Here is a 24493-nt window from a genome sequence, read left to right on the forward strand (position 1 = left end):
TGTATAGGGATCTTTCTTCTTGCTACATCCTCGTAGTTACCATTGCAAGTCTCTAGTTCATGCCTGATTGTTTTTACTGTATTCAGGGAGCATTGGGCAGCAGTCGTAATATCCTTATTTTGATGGCGGGCACGAATCATCATGATACAAGTTATTCTCTTCCATGATTCAGGTGGGTTCCAGCTATCCATCCTTTCTGACATCTTGTATATGAATGAAGAAGGGTCCAAACTTTTAAATGAAGAGAAGTGTGTGTTAATACATGTAACTTACGGAAAAATATAATTAATTATAAATATGTCAAATTTATCCCGAACACCCTGTAAATTCTAGCATTTTGAGCAACCTTTCTTTTCACACCTTATCGTGTGTGTACACACACACACACACACACACAAACAGTGGTATTTCTCTAATCCGAATTAATAAAAACCGTGCTCGTTCGGATTAGGGAATTTTCCCCCAAGAGACAACAATAGCTAGCATTCAAGACAAAAATAATCAGATTCTAATGGTACATCAATTTAATTCTGTAAATAAATGAAGCAACTGATAGAAAAAAAGCTACTTACTGTAATGTAAAACTTAAAAAATAATACAGTACACAAGTTTATTTTAGTAATAAATTTAGTTTGTCAATGTACCTGCATTGTTGAGGATTCTGATTTAATAAAATTGCATAGTTCAGTACATAACTTAATTTCTGTAAAAAATATCACTTTCTTGTACACAACACAAAAAAAAAAGTTTTTTTTTTATTTCTTTGTAAAAAAAAGTTAGTTATTTTCTTTTGCTGAAAAAAAAAAGCTAAACTCTTTTCAGCAAATCAATGCTATTTCTTGGAGCTGCATTAGCAATAAAATTTTGTGGAATGGTGTATTATCATTCTGCTTAGTCCATTCTGTACACTCATTAAAACTGTCAACTGCCTCTTCATGTTTTACTTTTTTTCTTCAAGTTTTATATCGTCATCATCATCTTATAATTCATTCTCTAGCGTCATTATAATTTCAGCATCTCATTTGATTTAGAATTCACTTTTGTAACCTGTAATCTATTCTGTATCATCTGTTTGTGAAATTTCGACATGTGGATTTATATTTTTAACCAAATTATGCATGTTTTGAATTTCCTCTTTTTGTGTATCACTGTAGTTATACTGTATTGTGATAATAATAAAACAAATAATAATAATAGTTAAAATAATAATTATTAAATAAAAATAATAGTACACAAACTAACAATACGTAATAAATAAAACTTTTTTTTTCTTTCAAACCACAGTTCGGATTACTGGAGGGTTCGGACTAAAGAGGTTCGGATTAGCGAGATACCATTGTGTATGTGTGTGTGCGTGCGTGCGTGTGTATATATATATATATATATATATATATATATATATATATATATGTATATATGCCTTTTCCACATGCACAAAATTTAAATACTGATCTTTGCTATATTTTTATTACTTTATTTTTGTTGATACATGACTTCTACGAGGTTGTCAACCTGTAGTACATTAGTGTTGTAGATGGTCTAAGGATATTTTTTTTTCTATTTTTATTAATTATGTGTGTGTGTGTGATTTTTTTTTTTTTTTTACCTTGTCCAGAAACCCATGCTCTAGAGACCAAACATGAAACTTTTCAAGCTACTTCAGGCCTCCAATAATCAGGACAGAGGTCTCACACTGGGCAGTGAAATTCATCTACTATCTAAAAACAATCACTTGCATCCTGAGATTCAAACCCACAAACACACCCTATTGATTGAAGACCAGATATGCTAATCAGACTGGCAGTATATTCCCATGATTGTTTTAAAAGCTGCTTGTTTTTTTTCCAAAGTTTAATTTCCACAGTTTTTCCCAGCCTCTTTTACAAGTATGCTGGCATAAATCTTACTTGGAAACATAGGGAAATTATTTACATTGTTTTATATTTCTTTATATAAATGGGTACGGTGAGAGCTCTGATCATCTGGAATTCAACTTTCTGACCAGGCCTTTAAATTATGTCATGAAGCCACTGTCAAAACACTTTGCATTTGAGTACTTCTGCTGCATTTTCATATTTCAAGTTTCTGATTTTTTTTATTTAGATATTGATATATAATTCAGTAATGCAATCAGGAAGAATGCATTCTATGTTCTTGCCAGTCTTTCCATGACACTCATCATCATCAAATTCCTGCCATGTACCCTCAAGGGGTGTACAGGATATGATAGTACTACATGAAAAAAATTACATCATTATTAATTTCCTATCTACAATTTTCCTCCAAATCAGTCTGTTACTTGTCAAGACTCCAACATTATCAGATCTTATATTTCTATCGTCTAAAGCACTTTGTATCGTATCAATCCACCTATATCTTGGCCTTCCTCTGGGTCGTTTTGCTGCCACCCTGGCAGAGAACACTTGTTTTGCTAATCTTTCCTCGCCCATTCTATTTAAGTGACCATACCACCTGAGATTAGCTCTGCTAACGCATTCCTGGATGCTGACAATGTCAAGTTCTTTCCGAATATCCTCGTTTTTAATATGATATTGCCATTGTTGCCATCTGTTCACACCTCTAATCTTTCTCAGGACTCTCATATCTGTGGTCTCTAGTCTTTGGTCAAGTGTTTTACTTCTGACCCAGCTCTCAGATCCATAAGTTAAAATTGGTTTGAACACTGTCTTGTATACAGCTAATTTAGTGTTCCGACTAATTTCTCTCTTATTCCATATGAATTTATTCAATTGACTTCCCACCATACCAGCTTTGCTGATTCTGTTGTCTATTTCTATATTTAATTTACCATCTTCAGTAAAAATCGTGCCTAAATAGCTGAAATGTTTTACTCGTTCCACAGGTTCTCCATTCACAACACAGTTGACATTTTCAATGATTCTGCCTATTTTCATTGTCTTTGTCTTTTTATTGCTGACCTTCATACCATATCTATTACAACAGCTATTCAATTTAGTCAGAGAATCTTGCAGACTTGTAGCAGATTTATTTAGAAGTATAACATCATCCGCATAAAGCAAAGAGCTGACATTAACATCTCCAATTTTGATATCATGTTTAATACCACATTCCTTCATAATGTGATACATATAGATAATGAATAACAGAGGGGATAATGTACATCCTTGTCTCACACCAGATTTAACATTAAACCATCTTCCTGTACTTCCTTCAATTCTGACTGCTGACTTACAACTCAAATAAAGACTAAGTATTGCTTGATATAATGCCCCATTCACACCATATAACTGCAGCGTATTGAATAGCTTCTCTCTTGGCACCTTGTCATATGCCTTTTCCAGATCGACAAAACTTACATACAGATCTTTGTTATATTCCCATGCTTTCTCGACTATTTGTCGTAAAGTGAAGATCTGATCCTGACAGCCTCTATTTGGCCTGAATCCAGCTTGTTCTTCACCAAGCTTTTCTTCCACAATTCTTCTCAACCGTTTCTCAAGTATACTTGCATAGATCTTGCCAAGAACACTCAGTAGAGAAATACCTCTGTAATTCTCACATTCAGTTTTATTTCCCTTTTTATATATGGGTACTATGAGAGCTCTACTCCAATCATCGGGAATTCGTCCCTCTGTCCAGGCTTTCTGAACTATGCAGTGCAGCCACTGTAATACTCTTATACCACCATACTTCAGCATTTCTGGTCGAATATCATCTACTCCTGCTGCCTTTCCACATTTCAAGCCTTTGATGGCTTTTTCTACTTCAAGTATGGATATGTATTCCTGACTGCATGCCTGGTCAGTGTTTTTTACCACTGTGCTGTCATCACTGCTTGTTTCATTTAGCAGTTTTTCAAAGTAATTACTCCATACTTCAAGGATATCTTTTTCTCCCGTTTTCATGTCACGTTTATCATCTCTAATTCCTTTTACAGCACTCTTTCCTCCATTCTTAAGTTTCTTCAACAACCTCCAGAATATTTTGCCACCTTCTTGATATTTATTTTCTATATTCTTGCCAAAGTCCTCCCATGACTTTTGTTTAGCTAGTTTTACACAGTGTTTAGCATTCTTGCATTTGTCTCTATATTCTCTAAGAGCAAAAGCTGACTTATTTGACAGGAACTTTTGGTATGCTTTCTTCTTTTCCTTCACTGCCTCTTTAACTTCCTGTGTCCACCAGGGAGTTCTGATTTTTTTATCCTTACAAACAACCTCACCACATGCCTCTCTGGCAGAATCAATCAATGTTTTCTTCAGAGTTTGCCACTGAATCTCCAAGGTTTGGTTCCTGTTCTCAAACTCTTTCATTTTTTCTTCAATAATCTTTGTGTATTTTAGTCTACAGTTCACATCTGAGAGCTGCTCAACTTTTATTCGCTTTAAAACTTTCTTACATGTTATTCTTTTCAATATGAAATTCAATTTTATCCTGCTCAAGACTAAATAGTGATCACTTCCAATTTCAAATCCTCTGTACACTCTGGTGTCCTGCACCAGGAAGAAAACATCACTATCAACAATAACATAGTCAATGAGACTTTTCTTATTCCTAGCCTCTTCTCTCCATGTGAATTTGTGCACATTTTTATGTTGGAACATGGTGTTAGTAATGACCAGTCCATGTCCTGAGCAGAAATCCAACAGATATTTGCCATTATTATTAGCTTTGCTCTTTTCTCCAAATTTTCCCAAAATATTTTTGTATGTCTGACAATCATTTCCTACTCTGCTATTTAGATCCCCAACAAGGACCAACTTTTCCTTTTTCATTGTGTCAGTTGCTTTTTCTAAAGCGTCAAAAAATTCCTCCACTTCTACCTTAGTAGAACCTTCTGTGGGACCATAGGCACAAATAAGTCTCATTGTCCAGTTCCCCATTCTCATATTTGCCCACATTACTCTACTTGAGACTGCCTGCCATTCAAGAAGATTAGCCTCGTATTTTGTGTTGAATACTATGGCTACTCCTTCTTTTCCTTGATTGTCATTGCCTGAATATAACATTTTGTATTTATTGCTCAGAAAGAGCTCACCAGTTTTGGTCTTTTTTGTTTCAGTCACCCCTATTATGTCGATCTGGTACTTATCTAATTCCTCAGCTAGCTCCATTTCTTTGCCATTCAGGCTTCTTACGTTGATAGTACCGATCTTTAACTCTGGTGATGTTGAGTTGGGGTTTATTTTCAGATTTGTTCCAGTAGCTGACTTTTCACTGTTCGCCCTGGTTCCCTGGCGAAAACAACGGGGGCCTTGTTTAACCGGGCGACGCCCCAGCCGGCATGAAATTTTGTCATGTTGTACCATCATTCTATATTTTGGTTTAACCAATAAGAATACAATTTGGTCGGCTAAATCCCAAATTGCCAGCCCATCCTCGTCCGTTCAGTATCCAAGTAGATACCCAACAGGGTGCACCACGAGAAGGTGAGGATTGGACATTAGGTCAGAAGCCCTGGTCGGTTCTCCGCATTCCTTTAAAGGCTATGTGGAGGTCTCCTCTCAGTTATACAGCTTTGACCCTTAAGCACCCCCATGACACTTGTTTAGTTAATTTTTACACTAACTTATTTTTCTTACTTCTGTGCATATTTCTGTTACCAACATTTCCTTGTTACATTTTTATGTCTTCTCCGAGGACTCTTGTTAATACACTTGCAGGATCTTTTACTGTGACATCTTTTCCAGATTTGCTTGTTTTACTTGTTTGAATCAGTGTTTTGATTTTCCTGTCTTCCTTTGCAGGCAACTTCAGCACATGGGTATTTTTCCTTATTGAATCACTGTTTTCTTCAGATTTTGTCATTTGGTCTCCAAAGTTTTGTTTTTGTTTTCAAACTTATTTTTTCTAATAATATTTGTATATTTGAATACACAGTTTACTTTTAAAACCTGCTCAACTCTTGATTCTTTTTTAAAAATAAAAAATAAATAAATAATATATATATATATATATATATATATATATTATTTTTTTTTTTTTCAATATGATAGATTTTTATCCTGCCCATAATTAAATACCGATCATTTATCACTTCCTATTTTAGTTTGCCTGGTATCTCTTGTATTCTGATCAGTGTGAAGATATCACTATCAATGATAATCTAGTTAATTCTTCCTTTTTTCCTCTTTTACCTTGTGTCGAGGGTTTTTCTATTCATTTAACTGCAACCATACACAAGGATAAAGGTGGTGGTTAGTTCTATGCTTTTTTTTTTTTTTTTGTTTACTGTGTGTTCTCGCAGTGCGAATCTCCCAGTTCTTTCTTGTGTGAATTTATCTAGATTTTTATGTTGGAACATGGTGTTAGTAATAACTAGTCGATATCCTGAACAGAAGTGCTGTGGAATTGTACTTACTGTGTTTATAATTTTTGAAGAGAATTGCAGGAAATTTTAGAGGAATTGAACTAAGTTTAGGTGCACTCTCAATTAGCTGATTTCATTTAGTTAAATTGGCATGATTTTCTAACAAGTTGAATTGTATCAGTTGAGCTTTAAACACCCATCGTCATCTTTACTTTATAGTTTGCTGTATGCATTTTGCTGTATTTTGTTATATTCTAGAATAATTCATAATTGATCACTATCTATGTTGTTGTAAAGAAGTTTTTCTTTTTTTGTTCTAAGTATTTATTTTTAAATTTACTGAGTATTATGTTGTACATTTAACCACCCAACCGGCCATTATGGATCAAATACGATATCCTCATACGCTTCGTATCCATCATATATTTCAATGTAATATCAATAATATTACAATTTTAATATGCACTTCACATCCATGATAACCTTGATGTCTGTAGATGTTTTGGCTGGTAGCGTGGTTAATACAGATAAAGGAATAATTGCCATTACTGTAATGAAATTTTTATTGCTTTTGTGTGTGTGTGTGCACGCATGCACACTCTTGTTTTTGCATAGTCATTTGACTTAATTTTTTTTCTTTTAGTTAAACTATATCAGGTTATTGAAACTGAAAAGACTCTGTATCTTGTCATGGAATATGCGAGTGGTGGTAAGTTATGTGTGCTCTTAATTTGTATATAATATTGTATCACATTTGCAGTACTTAAACTGTAGATATTGTATGAAAACTATTCATTTTGTGGTAAAATTTAGCATTATAATGGCTGTTTTCCTCATTTCACATAACACATAATTGATTTATTAATTTTTGTTTTCATGAAAAAACAGAAAAAAAAATCAGAATTTCATAGTTGACTCAAGAAGTTAGAGCCAGTCATATTATTATCTGAGACCTCGAGGGTGGCTATAAATCACCCAAACCAGCTGTCATACCTTCCCTTAAATTCATTCACACTAGATACACCCACTATCCCCTAAAGGTAAACTATTCCACTCACTCACTGCTCTGTGAAAGAAAATCCTAGCTCTTGCCCCTTTCTTGACTGTGAACAAACTTAATTTCCATGGATCTCCCCCCCCCCATGTTTTCTCTCCCCACCTTCCATATAATGAAGAATTTCATCAGACACTATCATATAATATCCATTCAAACGTTTATAGACACCTATCATATCACCCCCTCTTACTCCTGTTAATCAGAGTCTGTAATCCACATTCTCACAATCGGTCCTCATAATCTAAATCCCATAATCTGTATATATTCTTTGTAATTCTTCTTTGCACCCTTTCCACAGCTTCTTTATCTCCCTTAGAATCAGGGAGACCAAATCTGTGCACAATAATCCAGGTACAGTCTTATCAAAGCGTTATAAAGAGGCAAAATGACTTCCTTATTCTTACGTCAAGGTTCGCTTCAACAAAAGTGTGAGAGAATACAGAGAAAAATGAAAGATAACAAACACTGTAAAACTAGCAAAGAAACAAGTTATGGGAAGACATTGGTAAGGACATAAAACATACCAGGAAGGTAGCAAAATATCCTGGAAGCTGCCGAAAAGCTTAGATGGGAGGAAAGAGTACTGTAAAAGGAATATGAGATGATAAAGGTGATGAAAGCTGAAGATATTCTAGATGTCTGGAATAATTACTTTGATACATTGCTAAATGAAACAAGCAGCGACAGCACAGTGATAGGAAACCTTCAGGTGAAATGCAATCAGGAATACTTATCAATACTAGAAATTGAAAAAGCCATTAGAAACCTGAAATGTGGAAAGGCAAATGGAGTAAACGATATTAGAGACTAGAAATGATCAAATATGGAGCTTAATTTTGAAGCATTTTCCCGCTGTAAAAATTTTACAGTGTTTACTTCATAATTCAACCCTGTTCAGATGATTGGAGGAGGTTTCATAGTACCCGTCGATAAAAAGTGAAATAGCAATATGAGAATTACAGAGAAATTTCTCTATTGAATGTTCCTGGTAAGATTTATACAAAGTGTACTTGAGAAAAGGTAAGAAAAATTGTAGAAGAGAAGCTTGGAGAATAGCAAGTTGGGTTCGAGCAAAGGTTGGCAGGATCAGGATTTCACTTGAAGACAAATAGTTGAAGTCATGGTCATATAACAATGATCTGTAAGTAATATTTATTTATTTTTTTTTTAAGACCTGAGAAAGGCATATGTCAAGGTGCTAAGAGAAAAACTGTTCAAAGTTATACAGTTATATTTACAGTTAATGTAAATGGTACATTATATCAAACTATATATATATATATGTGTGTGTGTGTGATCGTAGGCTTTTACTCGGTTGTTGTGATACATTTTAAAACATAGATTTAATGACTTAAAAACCGAGATAACTTATAAAGATTTTAATAAGAATAATGCAACTAGTTTTGGTTTATAACAGCTTCCTCGGGTATTCATAAAGGAAAAGAATAGTAATAAACAATGAAGTATCTAAAAAAAAAAAAACAGGTAAAAATTGCCACACATAATTGATACATAAAAAACGTTGTAGTTTTTCAAGTTGTTCTAACAGGCATGCCATTGTTTATTGCAGGTGTGCGTGCAGGCTCACGTGAACAGCAATATTGAATAACTGCAGCATGGCTATCTGGGATGTTATAACTCAAATTGTTGTTTAAGTGGACAGGATTCAGCAGGATTTCCCTTGATTCTACAATTTTTCTCTCAAACTCATCATCACAGCGAAAAATATTTTCTGATCTATCCCAGCAAACGGAGTGGCTTTGTTGATCATCACTAGGATTATTGAAAAAAGAACATGACTGGATAACACAGTTGCATGTGATCTTTTGTAAGAGATGTCTCTTTTATGCTCTTCTATACGTTGCTCAACAGATTTGTTAGTTTGTCCAAAATAAGGGATATTGCAATCGCACCATAATTTATATACACCTGGATATTTTAGGTTGTGATGAGGAGGCTTTGGATGGCTGATTAGAGAACGGATTTTAGGAAGTGTGGTGAAGAACATCTTGATATTATATTTTTTAAGGACTTTTGCTAATTTGTTAGAGACTATGCTAATGTATGGGATGGAGATGCTGCCTTTAAAATTAATAGTTTCTGTGGTTCACTGTCTAGGAGGATCCAGAAGAAATTTCTTAATCGTTTTTTCAGAGTAACCATTTTGTTTAAAGATAAGAGAGAGTTGATTTATTTCTTTTTGTAGTTCATCTTGTTCATTCAAGAGAGAGTGTGCTCTGTGTCCTAAGGTAGATATAGTTCCAAGTTTTTGTGGTGGAAAATGATGAGAAAGATTATGCAGATATCTATTGGTATGAGTAGGTTTTCTGTATATAGAGATTTTTAATCTTTCAGAGCATTGTATAAGCATGACATCCAGGAAAGGTAAGGAGTTATTATTTTCTAGAACTAACGTTCCTAGAGACGAGGTACTTACATTACTAAAGGACAAATTATCCAAAAAAATGTTTGCTTTATTAAAACATTGCATTCATTCTGGTTACTTCAGATATCAGGACTCCGTTTACCAACAAAAACAAGGCCTGGCAATAGGCAATCCTTTGTCCCCAGTTCTAGCTAACATCTTCCTTGAAGATTTTGAAACAAAAGCCATATCTTCCTTCTCATTTAAACCAAAAGTTTGGAAACGATATGTTGATGATATTTTTATTATTTGTAATCATGGGCACACATTTCTCATAGATTTTCTTCATCATCTAAACATCCAACATTCTAATATAAAATTTACTGCTGATCTAGAAAATAACTCCTTACCTTTCCTGGATGTCATGCTTACATGATGCTCTGAAAGATTAAAAATCTCTATATACAGAAAACCTACTCATACCAATATATATCTGCATAATCTTTCTCATCATTTTCCACCACAAAAACTTGGAACTATATCTACCTTAGGACACAGAGCACACTCTCTTTTGAATGAACCAGATGAACTACAAAAAGAAAAAAATCACCTCACTCTTATCTTTAAACAAAATGGATACTCTGAAAAAACGATTAAGAAATTTCTTCTGGGTCCTCCTAGGCAGTGCACAACAGAAACTATTAATTTTAAAGGTAGCATCTCCATTCCATACATTAGCACAGTCTCTAAAAAATTAGCTAAAGTCCTTAAAAAATACAATTATCGGTTCTCTAATCAGCCATCCAAAGCCTATTCATCACAACCTAAAATATCTAGGTGTATATAAATTATGGTGCGATTGCAATATCCCTTATTTTTGACAAACTAACAAATCTGTTGAGCAATGTATAGAAGAGCATAAAAGAGACATCTCTTACAAAAAATCACATGCAACTGCGTTATCCAGTCATGTTCTTTTTTCAAATAATCCTAATGATGATCAACAAAGCCATTCCGTTTGCTGGGATAGATCAGAAAATATTTTTCGCTGTGATGATGAGTTTGAGAGAAAAATTGTAGAATCAAGGGGGAAATCCTGCTGAATCCTGTCCATTTAAACAACAATTTGAGTTATAACATCCCAGATAGCCATGCTGCAGTTATTCAATATTGGCGTTCAGGTGAGCCTGCACGCACACTTGCAATAAACAACAGCATGCCTGTTAGAACAACTTGATAAACTACAACGTTTTTTATGTATCAATTATGTGTGGCAATTTTTACCTGTAATTTTCAGTTTTTTATTTTATATTTTATTTTATTATTTTTTTAGATACTTCAATGTTTATTACTATTCTTTTCCTTTATGAATACCTGAGGAAGGCTGTTATAAGCCGAAACTAGTTGTATTATTAAAATCTTTATAAATTATCTCGGATTTTTAAGTCATTAAATTTGTTTAAAAAAAAAAAATATATATATATATATATATATATATATTAGGGATGCACTGGAGCATGATTTGGCTGAGATATGATAGGAATGAGTAAAGGAGGGCTATGATAGCAAATTATTCAATTTACAGGCTTTGTAAAAAAAAAAAAAAAAAAAAAGAGTGTTGGGTAATTATTTATGGGTGACTTAATTTTAGTGTTTGCATGTGGGGGTTATTGGATGCCACATGATCACTCTCACCCCAGGACATCATAGAGTTTTGGGAGTGAAGCCTTCTGTGAGAAGAAGTGGTAGGGTTGCAGATGCCTTTTCCACACAGAGTTAGGATAAACATCCATGTCCATGGTAGAATTTGAACCCACAGGTTTCTTAGCTGGAGAGCACACATGCTAACTGCTTGGCCAACCAGGCTGGCATGATGACTTAAATTATCCAAATATTGATCGGGAAACAGAGTAAACTCATAAGGATGAAGGAGAATTTGAGCTGTTGTGAGACATTTCTCAAGCAGTATGTGAGAGTATCCAAAAAATAATTTTTTTCCTTGCTATTTTACTGAAAATAGGCAATGTGATATTTCATTTTTGACAGCACACTAATGAATCATCAGTTCTTCAGAACAGTTAATATCAATGACAGAATCATATTAAAATTAAGGACAGAACTCGACATTGTTAGCATTGAGGAATGTCTTAACAGAACTAATCTCATGTGGTATAGTCTCTTAAACAGAAATGGGAGTCGAAATGTTAGCAAAACAAGTGTTTTTTGCCAGAATGTCGGGGGGGGGGGGGGGAATAGGCAGAATGATACCATCAGAAGTACCTTGCACGTGTCCTTATTGACCACTGTTAGACCACCACCCTGCTTATTGGAAGTTTGAAGTGGCTTGACCACGTTTGATCTCTAAAGCAGGATTTTTGGACCAGGTAAAAAAATTAAAAAATAAGATAATAATGATAAAATCCTTAACTCCCCCCATGGTACAAAGGTACTGTAGCTTTACAAATCAACCTTTCATGGGTGGGAGTCACATAAAGAGAAGACCAAAATATAAGATCAAATAATTCCCAGGGTAGATGGTAGCAGGGATGGTCTCTTGGGGAGAGGGGTATAACATCGGTTTTACTTGTTCCACAGGTTCTCTGTTCACAACGCAGTTGACATTTTCAATGATTCTGCCTATTTTCATTGTATTTGTCTTTTTATTGCTGACCTTCATACTATATCTATTACAACAGTTATTCAATTTAGTCAGAGAATCTTGCAGACTTGTAGCGGATTTATTTAGAAGTATAACATCATCCTCATAAAGCAAGGAGCTGACATTAACATCTCCAATTTTGATATCATGTTTAATACCACTTTCCTTCATCATGTGATCCATATAGATAATGAATAACAGAGGGGATAATGTCTCGCACCAGATTTAACATTAAACCATCTTCCTGTACTTCCTTCATTCTAACTGCTGACTTACAACTCAAAGACTATGTATTGCTTGATATAATGCCCCATCAACACGATATAATTGTAGCGTTTGGAATAGCTTCTCTCTTGGCACCTTGTCATATGCCTTTTCCAGATCTACAAAACTTAAATATAGATCTTTGTTATATTCCCATGATTTCTTAACTATCTGTCGTAAAGTGAAAATCTGTTCCTGACAGCCTCTATTTAGCTTGAATCCAACTTGTTCTTCACCAAGCTTCTGTTCCACAATCCTTCTCAACCGTTTCTCAAGTATACTTGCATATATCTTACCAGGAACACTCAGTAATGAAATGCCTCTGTAATTCTCACTTTCAGTTTTATTTCCCTTTTTATATACGGGGACTATGAGCGAGCTCTACTCAAATCGTTGGGAATTCGTCCCTCTGTCCAGGCCTTCTGAACTATGCAGTGCAGCCACTGTATGACTTTCATACTTCCATACTTGGGCATTTCTGGTCGAATATCATCTACTCCTGCTGCCTTTCCACATTTCAGGCTTTTGATGGCTTTATCTACTTCAAGTATGATTATGTTCCTAATTGCATGCTTGTTGAGTGTTTTTTTTACCACTGTGCTGTCATCACTGCTTGTTTCATTTAGCAGTTTTTCAAAGTAATTACTCCATACTTCAAGGATATTTTTTTCTCCTGTTTTCATGTCACCTTTATCATCTCTAATTCCTTTTACAGCACTCTTTCCTCCATTTCTGAACTTCTTTAATAACCTCCAGAATATCTTGGCACCTTCTTGATATTTATTTTCAATGTTCTTGCCTAAGTCCTCTCATGGCTTTTGTTTAGCGAGTTTTACACAGTGTTTAGTTTTCTTACATTTGTCTCTGTATTCTCTAAGAGCACAAGCTGACTTATTTGCCAGGAACTTTTGATATGCTTTCTTCTTTTCCTTCACTGCCTCTTTAACTTCTTGTATCCACCATAGAGTTTTTTTTTTTTTTTTTTTCTTTGCTCACCACATGCTTCTCTGGCTGAATCAATCAGTGTTTTCTTCAGGGCTTGCCACTGAATCTCCAAGGTTTGGTTCCTGCCCTCAAACTCTTTCATTTTTTTTCCTTGAATAATATATGTGTATTTTAGTCTACAGTTCACATCTGAGAGCTGCTCAACTTTTATTCTCTTTAAAACTTTCTTACATGTTCTTCTTTTCAATATGAAATTCAATTTTATCCTGCTCAAGACCAAATGGTGATCATTTCAAATCCTCTGTACACTAGTGTCATGCGCCAGTGGGTAAACATCACTATCAACAATAACATAGTCAATGAGACTTTTCTTATTCCTTGCCTCTTCTCTCCATGTGAATTTGTGCACATTTTTATGTTGGAATATTGTGTTAGTAATAACTAGTCGATGTCCTGAGCAGAAATCCAACAGGTATTATAAATAAAAGATCTACATTTGTAGATCTTTTATTTATGGCGAATGATTTCAATTCTGAAATGATTCATTGAAAATGAATCATTTCAGAATTCCTATCCTGAAATATATATTTTGGAACAATACTTGATACTCTTGCTTTTTTAGACTTAAAGACAAAATAAATAGAAAGAAAATTTTTTTTCACCAAAAAAAAAATTCAGGTCAGAAAGGGTTAATAATGAAATTATGGTTTATTTTGATGTAGTCTCCCCTTTCACTAACATGCCATTACAAGAGACTCTTCGGTTTTTGCAGTCTGATTTCCCAGAAGACAATGTCAACCTATTTAAATTTATCATCAATGCTGGCTGTTTTACATGGCATCATAACTTGTACAAAGAAATAGAAGGAACAGTGATGGGCAGTCCTATCTCACCAGCCTTATCTGATTATTTCATGGAGCATCTAGAAAAATAACTCTTTGGTACTATAGTCTCTTAGCCTCATATATATGGGTATGTTTTATTGATGATATATTTGCAATCTGATCCCACACTGAGTCAGAATTGCTTCAGTTTCTAGAGGAAAATAAACTCCTTGTAGTCCTGTATCAAGTTCACTATTTAACATGCATCCAATAACCAACTACCCTTTTTGGATACTGTAATAATTTATAATACCACAGGCCACGTTGAGTTGCCCAGTTGTGAAGTTACTTCATTGCCAAACTTTGTTTGCTTACACTTTGATAAAGGATTAATAATTTCTTGGCATCTTTAATTTATACCATACTGAGATAGAAGTGCAAGGATATAATTTCTTGGCATCTTTAATTTATACCATACTGAGATAGAAGTGCAAGGAGTCAACTAGAAGTGTTATCCACAGTGGACGAACCACCACTGTGGTTCGTCCACTGTGGTGGTTCGTCGTGAACATGACTGTAGGGTGCTACGAAGGATAAGATGTAAAAACTGCAATTCATCAGCCGACATGTTGAATGCAGAGTTCCGGTCGTTTACTGAAACACAAATCTGTACAAAAATATTCAGAACCAAGGCTCACAACACGGGTTTCCATAGTAAGACTGCAATACAAGCACCACATTATGTGAACCAACATGCAGCATCGTCTTCAGTGGCAAAAAAAAGGTGTGTACAGTTGGACATGGAAGCTTGGAAAACCATGTTATGGAGCGACAAATTACTCTACGGCAAATGCCCATTGAATGTCTCTTACCAAAGAGACATTCACTGTCTCCTTGGTAAGAGACATTGTGTGTAACCCAAACTCTGAAATTTGGAGGGGTGATGTGATGGTATGGTCCTGTTTCAGCCTTGGACCTCTGTTTGGTGCCATAGACATTGAAATCCAAGAGGTATCTGAACATTCTGACAATACAATGCTTCCTACTTTGTGGCATTTCTATGGAATTGACCATTGTCTCTTTCAGCAAGATAATGCACTGTGTCATAAGGCTGCTGTAACTTCATGGTTTGTGGACATGAACATTACCATACTTGACTGTTCTCCACAGAGCTCTGATCTTAACCCTGTTGAACATTTGTTGGATGAACTAATGTTGGGTGAGGTCAAGGGATGTCTGCCCCACAACACTCCAATTCCTCATTTCATGCCTACAGGAAGAATGGTCCAAATTCCCAATGATCGTTATCATATGCTTGTGGAAAGTATGCCCTGTAGGATTACTGCGGTCATCGCAGCAAAAGGAGGTCCTACATTCTATTAAGGTAGGTGCCATGGCTGTTTGTTCTTCACACCGTGGTGTCCGTTGACTTTTTTCCAAGCAGTGTACATTCACTCATCCTCCCACCATCATTCATCACAAAAAATGGGTATTATCAAGAGTCTTATACACATAGCTCATATGATCTTTTGTTAGATGAAATGAATGAATTTAAAAGCAATCAGATATGTAATGGATACAACAAAACTACTATTAAAAAAAATTATTGATAATTATCATACTTCTACCAGACTACAATCCAGAGTGAAAAGAATTTCACTATCCTACCTTAAAGGAACCTTTGAATAAATATCAAAGATTCTTCATAAATGCAATCTACACACTTCCTTCCTACTTCATCAGGAACTGTCTTCCTTCCTACCATCTACAAAAGATACATTACTACCTCTTTCCTTTGCCAGGTGTCGATCAAGTACCTGCTCTTTGGACAGACTGGCCATTCTGCCCTGATTAGAATTGAAGAATGGCAAGATTATATTACATTTTTGGAATCTGACAAGTCTGGCCTTGCTCCTCATGCTATTGACGCTAGGCAGGAACCATACAAAACTTTTTCACTCAAGCAAATTCAAATTCGATCGTCTTTATCCTCGAAATTTGTGAAACACTAAGAAATCATATATACCTGAACCAATCAGACTGTATGCCAATATCTAACTTTTGGGAAGTGATAGGTGTTAATTGTTCATAAGTTTTTTTGGAAATTATTAATAGTGTAATATCATAATTCAACTGCAACCAAGACACAGGCTAATATATGCATGATTTACGACTCCTTATTTTGATTCATCTTTTGAATGTAGTTAATGGTCTGTCTCCCTGATGATATCAATGTAATGTTGGATGAAATATATTGGAGTTTTTGAATAAATTCTAATTTTTGTAAAAATATACATGTAATTTTTGTTACATGTGTAAGCTGTGAAACTTTACTTTAATATATTATACTAAAAGAATTCATAATAGCAAACTATATACTATAACAAACTGTTCCTGTGCTTTCTACGGTTTGTTATAGTGACAATTGACTGTATACAAGAAAGAAAGATATCAGAAAACTGTTTTTGAACAATAACAGAACATACCAAAAATACGCTTTTTTTATATATAGTTATTTTGCAAATGATTGACATCAAGTTATTACAAAAAAATTATTGATTTATTCTTATCTACATAGGGAAATTGCTGAATAAATAGGGAATATATATTATTGTTTGTATTGTACTATCACAAGAAGAAATTGATAAGTTTAAAGTTTCATTGTGGTTTCCAGAGAATTATGCTTCCTTCCTGAATATTAACAAGGATGATAACTATTAAATTTCTCTAAATTTAGATTAGTAATATGACAATATATGACTTAATTATAGCAAACATTCTTTTAACAAACTCACTCACTATAACAACCTGTTGAATAGTCCTCACCAAATATATATATATAATATTCATCAAAGCTTGATTTGCTTCCTCAGTCTTAAGAAAAGGCTGGTTATATTCCACTAATTTGAGCCCTACACAAGGGCCTATGAGTTGTGGAAATACTTTCTGAAAATGAAAGCTGTGCCGAACAAAGAGACCTTTTGCAGCTGCCCAATTTTTAATCCATCTAACTCGAGTGCTTCTAGATGTTTTTTCAATGTTTTAGGGAAGGCGCCTAAAGCACCTATTATTATAGGAACAACTTTTGTTTTCTTTTGCCAGATTCGTTCAGCTTCGATTTGCAAAGCAATATTTTGTAATTTTTTCATTTTCTTAGTCGTCAATCTGACTATCTCCTGGCGCTGATATTTCGATAAACTTAACACCCTTGTTTTCACTTTTTTCAACCATTGTAATATCAGGTGTATTACATTCCAAGCTTTTGTCAGTCTGGATTTTGAAATCCCAGAGTATTTTAGTTTTTTTTTTTTTTTTCATTCTCAACCACTTTCTGGTGAACTTTATGCTTATCTTAGCTACGTTATCTTGCCTTTTACGGTACTCAATTTGTGCGATTTTGCTGCATACACTTATGATGTGGTCTACTGTTTCTTCCTTTTCTTTGCACAATCTACATTTACTGTCTTCTTGAATTTTTTGTATTTTTGCCTTCATAACGTTGGTTTTAATGGCCTGTTCTTGTGCTGCAAAAATTACTGATTCTGTTTCTTTCTTTAGTGCTCCATTTCTCAACCATTGTCAGGTCAAGGGGCTGACAACGCTGTGAAAGTATTTTCCATGCAATGCCTTATTTTTCCATTTTTCAGTTCTCACTTTTACTTGGTTGGTTTTGTATTCCAATTTTGTCTCCATGGGTTTCAATAAACCCTCTTTTCTTACCTCAATTAGAAATTTTTCTGTTGTTTGCTGCAGATAATCATTTAAATTTCGTCTTTCTTCTTCGATAACTTGCTTCACTTGTAATAATCCTCTACCTTTTTTTTTGCGTGATAGATATAGCCTATCAATGTCACTGCGAGGATTGACGGCATGGTGCATCGTCATTAATTTTCGAGTTTTTCGGTCTAAATCTTCCATCTCTAGCTGGGTCCATTCAACAATGCCCGCTGAATATCTCAGAACAGGTATGGCCCAGGTATTAATTGCTTTTATCAAATTTCCAGCATTAAGCATTGACTTAAGGAGTTTTCTTAATCGTCTTATGTATTCTGCTCTAGTTCTTTCTTTAATCTTATTGTGCAGAATTTGTGATGCTTCTAAAATTCCCAAATATTTGTAGCTGTCTTCGAATTTTATTGCCTTGATTATTTCACCATTGAGCAGCTCGATTTCGTTCATATCTTCAAACTTTCCTCTTGTTATTCCAGCAATTGCACATTTGTCTAAGCCAAAATCCATTGATATATCTTGACTGAATATGTGCACAGTGTTAAGCAACGATCCAATTTCAGTCACTGATTTTGCATACAGCTTCAGATTGTCCATGTATAAAAGGTGAGATATCTTTGGACTCTTTTGCACAGTTTGATAACCATGAGCAGTTTTATTTAAAATTCTAGTTAAGGGGATCAATGATAATATAAACAATACAGGAGATAATGAGTCTCCTTGAAAGATGCTTCTTTTGATGTTTACTTCTCCAATATATATATATGTATCTATGTATATCCAATGTATATATATATATAAAATTGGGGTGCTTAATTGTCAAAGCTGTATAACTGAGAGGAGACATCCACATAGCCTTTAAAGGAATGCGGAGAACCGACCAGGGCTTCTGACCTAATGTCCAATCCTCATAACCAGGATGGGCTGGCAATTTGGGATTTAGCCGAACAAATTCTTTTCTTATTGGCTTAAACCAAAATACAAAATGATGGTATAACATGACAAAATTTCATACTGGCTGGGAAGTCGCCGGTTAAACTAGGCCCACGTTGTTTTCGCCAGGGAACCAGGGCGAACAGCGAAAAGTCAGCTACTGGAACAAATCTGAAAGCACACTCCAACTCAACATCACCAGAGTTAAAGATCGGTACTATCAACATAAGAAGCCTGAATGGCAAAGAAATGGAGCTAGCTGAGTAATTAGATAAGTATCAGATCGACATAATAGGGGTGACTGAAAACTAAAAAGACAAAAACTGGTGAGATCTTTCTGAGCAATAAATACAAAATGTTATATTCAGGCAATGACAATCAAGGAAAAGAAGGAGTATCCATAGTATTCAACACAAAATACGAGGCTAATCTTCTTGAATGGCAGGTAGTCTCAAGTTGAGTGGTGTGGGCTAATATCAGAATGGTGAATTGGACAATGAGATTTATTTGTGCCTAAAAGTGTACAGAGGATTTGAAATTGGAAGTGATCACTATTTTGTCTTGAACAGGATAAAATTGAATTTCATATCAAAAAGAATAACATGTAAGAAAGTTTTAAAGAGAATAAAAGTTGAGAAACTCTCAGATGTGAACTGTAGACTAAAATACACAAATGTTATTCAAGAAAAAATGAAAGAGTTTGAGAACAGGAACCAAACCTTGGAGATTCAGTGGCAAGCCTTGAAGAAAACCCTGATTGATTCAGCCAGAGAGGCATGTGGTGAGATTGTCTGCAAGGATAGAAAAATCGGAACCCTATAGTGGACACAGGAAGTTAAAGAGGCAGTGAAGGAAAAGAAGAAAGCATATCAAAAGTTCCTGGCAAATAAGTGAGCTTATGCTCTTAGAGAATACAGAGACAAATGTAAGAAAGCTAAACACTGTATAAAACTAGCTAAATAAAAGTCATGGGGGACTTTGGCAAGAACATAGAAAATAAATAGCAAGAAGGTGGTAAGATATTCTGGAGGTTGTTGAAGAAGCTTAGGAATGGAGGAAAGATTGCTGTAAAAGGAGTTAGAGATGATAAAAGGTGACATGAAAACTGGAGAAAAAGATATCCTTGAAGTATGGAGTAATTACTTTGAAAAACTGCTAAATGAAACAAGCAGTGATGACAGCATAATGATAAAAAAACATTGTTCAGGCATGCAGTCAGGAGTAAATATCCATACTTGAAGTAGAAAAAGCCATCAAAGGCTTGAAATGTGGATAGGCAGTAGAGTAGATGATTTTCTTCCAGAAATGCTGAAGTATGGTGGTATAAAAACGTCTTGCAGTGGCTACACTGCATAGTTCAGAAAGCCTGAACAGAGGGATGAATTTCCGATGATTGGAATAGAGCTCTAATAGTACCTATATATAAAAAGGTAAATAAAACTGAATGTAAGAATTACAGAGGTATTTCCCTACTGAGTGTTCCTGGCAAGATCTATGCAAGTATACTTGAGAAACGCTTGAGAAGAATTGTGGAAGAAAATATTGGTGAAGAACATGCTGGATTCAGGCCAAATAGAGGCTGTCAGGATCAATAGCCTCTATTTGAATATAATTCAAATACAGGCTGTCTATTTGAATTATATTCAAATAGACAGCATCTTTATAACGATGATCTGTATTTAAGTTTTGTCGATCTGGAAAAGGCATATGACAATGTGCAAAGAGAGAAGCTATTCGATATGCTACAGTTATATGGTGTCAATTGGGTCATTATATCAAGCAATACTTAGTCTTTATTTGAATTGTAAGTTCAGCAGTTAGAATTGAAGGAAGTTCAGGAAGATGATTTAATGTTAAATCTGGTGTGAGACAAGGATGTACATTATCCCCTCTGTTATTCATTATCTATATGGATTGCATTATGAAGGAAAGTGGTATTAAACATGATATCAGAATTGGAGATGTTAATGTCAGTTCTTTGCTTTATGCGGACGATGTCATACTTCTAAATAAATCCGCTACAAGTTTACAAGATTTCCTGACTAAATTGAATAGCTGTTGTAATAGATATGGTATGAAGGTCAGCTTTAAAAAGACAAAGACAATGAAAATAGGTAATATTGTTGAAAATGTCGACTGTGTTGTGAACGGGGAACCTGTGGAACAAGTAAAACATTTCAGCTACTCGGCACGATTTTTAGTGAAGATGGTAAATTAAATATGGAAATAGACAACAGAATCAACAAAGCTGGTATGGTCTCTTATTCCATATGACTAAATTCATATGGAATAAGAGAGAAATTAGTCGGAACACTAAATTAGCTGTATTCAAGACAATGTTCAAACCAGTTTTAACTTATGGATCTGAGAGCTGGGTCAGACCAAACCAAAACAAACACTTGACCAAAGACTAAGACCGCAGGTATGAGAGTACTGAGAAAGATTAGAGGCATGAACAGATGGCATCAATGGCAATATCATATTAAAAACAAGGATATTAGGAAAGAACTTGACATTGTCAACATCCAGGAATGCGTTAGCAGAGCTAATCTCAGGTGGTATGGTCACTTAAACAGAATGGGCGAGGAAAGATTAGCAAAACAAGTGTTCTCTGCCAGGTTGGCAGCAAAACGACCCAGAAGAACACCAAGATATAGGCAGATTGGTATGGTACAATGTGCTTTAGATGATAGAAATATAAGATCTGATAATGTTGGCGTCTTGACAAGTAACAAACTGATTTGGAGGAAAATTGTAGATAGGAAGTTAGTAATGATGTAAATTTCTTATATAGTACTATCATATCCTGTATACCCCTTGAGGGTACATGTCAGGAATTTGATGATGATATATATAATTTGATGCAGTGAATATTTACTTGGCGAGGAAAGATTAGCAAAACAAGTGTTCTCTGCCAGGTTGGCAGCAAAACGACCGAGAGGAAGACCAAGATATAGGCAGATTGATATGGTATAGACGATAGAAATATAAGATCTGATAATGTTGGCGTCTTGACAAGTAACAGACTGATTTGGAGGAAAATTGTAAATAGGAAGTTGGTAATGATGTAAATTTCTTATATAGTACTATCATATCCTGTATACCCCTTGAGGGTACATGTCAGGAATTTGATGATGATATATATAATTTGATGCAGTGAATATTTACTTGGCTCTATGACATAATTAAAGAAATTTAATGACTGAAGCCAAGAGACCAAAATACAAAGAATAGTTTTTTTTATTTGAACTCACTAGTTTCGTTGTCTTAGAAGACTTTTCATGTTATGTATCCAGTGAAGTCTTCTAAGGAGACGAAACTAGTTCTGCTTTGAAATAATAGTTTTTTTTTTATTTTGATATCTCTTGGTTTCCTCTCATTATTTTTCTTTAATATACAGGGTGTTCGGGATAAATTTGACATATTTATAATTAATTATATTTTTCCGTAAGTTACATGTATTAACACACACTTCTCTTCATTTAAAAGTTTGGACCCTTCTTCATTCATATACAAGATGTCAGAAAGGATGGATAGCTGGAACCCACCTGAATCATGGAAGAGAATAACTTGTATCATGATGATTCGTGCCTGCCATCAAAATAAGGATATTACGACTGCTGCCCAATGCTCCCTGAATACAGTAAAAACAATCAGGCATGAACTAGAGACTTGCAATGGTAACTACGAGGATGTAGCAAGAAGAAAGATCCCTATACAGACGATCTGATTGCGTTCGTACAGCAGAATTCCTCGCAAATCTGCAGGAACAGGTGTTGAAGAACCCTGGCATTGGAATTCGGGCTTTGTTCGTGGAGTTGCTAACTGTAGTCAAGCCCTGGATAACAAGGGTAGCCAACGGTAGGCCGTATGTATGGCAGCAGGATTCGGCCCCTTGCCACACCTCTGGGAAAAGTCAAAAATGGTTGTCTGAAAATTTCTACGACTTCACCAGTCCAAATGTTTGGCCTCCAAACTCCCTAGACCTTAACCCCATGGATTATTTTGTATGGGGCGCAGTTGAAAAAGACACCAATCGCACTTCCAGTAATACAAAAGCCCAGTTAATGGATAAAATTAAAACAGTTTTTGCGGCCCTTCCCAGGGAGACTGTAGCATCAGCTTGTTCGAGGTTCCGAAGCAGAATTGAAGCTGTGATCGATGCTAATGGTGGTTATTTTGAGTAAATCTTGTTGATAGTATTGTAATTAACTCTGCCTGTAATGTTTTTTTGTCAATTCATTAAATTTAATAGATACAAAGAAGATTTTCTTTTTCCTTACGAAACTGTCAAATTTATCCCGAACACCCTGTGTATATATATATATATATATATATATATATATATATATATATATATATATACACAGTATACACACAAGGGTGGTCTGAAAAGTTCTCGGCCTAACAATGAAAAAAAAACAAATTTATAATTTCAAAATTATTTTTATTTTTCAACATAATCTCCTTTAAGACTAATACATTTATTCCAGCGATGTTCCAACACCATTATCCCTTCCCTGTAGTGATTCTCAGTAACATCTGCAAAATACCCTTCTATAACTGCATCACCTCTTGATTCGAAGAAAAACGCTCACCAGAGAGGAAAAGTTTTAGTTTTGGGAAGAGATAGAAGTCAGATGGTGCCAAATCTGGGGAATAGGGTTGATGTTCCAACAATTCATAGTGCAGATCCCTTAATTTTCCCTTTTGCCAAAACACTTTTGTGGGCAGGTGCATTGCCCTGATGAAAGATGATTTTTTTCCTTCTGCACACCGTGTGTTTTCTCACGAATTTTTTTGTTAGTCTGGTTAAAAGATCGGAATAATATTCCCTGGTTATTGTTTTACCCTTTTCAAGATAATTAATGAACAAAATGACTTTATCATCCCAAAACACTGATGCCATGACCTTTTCTGCTAATGGAATTGACTTTGTCTTCTTTGGCACTGAACAACCAGCTTCTGTCCACTATTTTGACTGCTGTTTAGATTCTGGTGAGTAATGGTGAATCCAAGTCTTATCCATAGTAATAAATCGACGCACAAAATCAATTTTATTCTTGTTAAAACGCTCCAAGCACTGTTCAGAGATTTTCATGTGAGTGCGTTTTTGATCTGCATTGAGCAAGCGCAGTACCCATCTTGCCCAAAGCTTTTTCATTTGCAATATTTCATGCAAAATATATCCTACACATTCTTTTGAAATGCCTATAGTCTCAACAATTTCACGCACTTTGACTCACCAGTCATCCAATACCATATCGTGCACTTCGTCTATGATTTCTGGTATTGTTACTCTTTTTTGGACATCCTTCATGTGGATCATCTTCAAAGCTGTAGGCCACATTTAAACTCAGCAGCCCATTTCTTAAATGTTGAAAACGAAGGAGAAGAGTGCCCATAAACTTTTATGAATTTCAAA

General features: G+C 34.9%; 1 protein-coding gene across 6 annotated transcripts in view; it reads left to right on the top strand.

The window, feature by feature from the left end:
* Positions 1 to 24493, top strand: part of LOC150095108 (MAP/microtubule affinity-regulating kinase 3-like) — a 360635-nt gene that overhangs the window by 133445 nt on the left and 202697 nt on the right. For all 6 annotated transcript variants that reach the window (XM_090411526.1, XM_090411530.1, XM_090411532.1 and 3 more), the window contains one exon: positions 6936 to 7001. In XM_090411526.1, coding sequence (XP_090267652.1) covers positions 6936 to 7001 — 66 coding nt within the window. The remainder of the gene's footprint in view (positions 1 to 6935; positions 7002 to 24493) is intronic.

Source organism: Typopeltis vanoorti, chromosome 21 (assembly GCF_054136105.1).
Source record: "Typopeltis vanoorti isolate ZY-2024b chromosome 21, IOZ_Tvanoo_1.0, whole genome shotgun sequence".
NCBI lineage: Eukaryota > Metazoa > Arthropoda > Arachnida > Uropygi > Thelyphonidae > Typopeltis > Typopeltis vanoorti.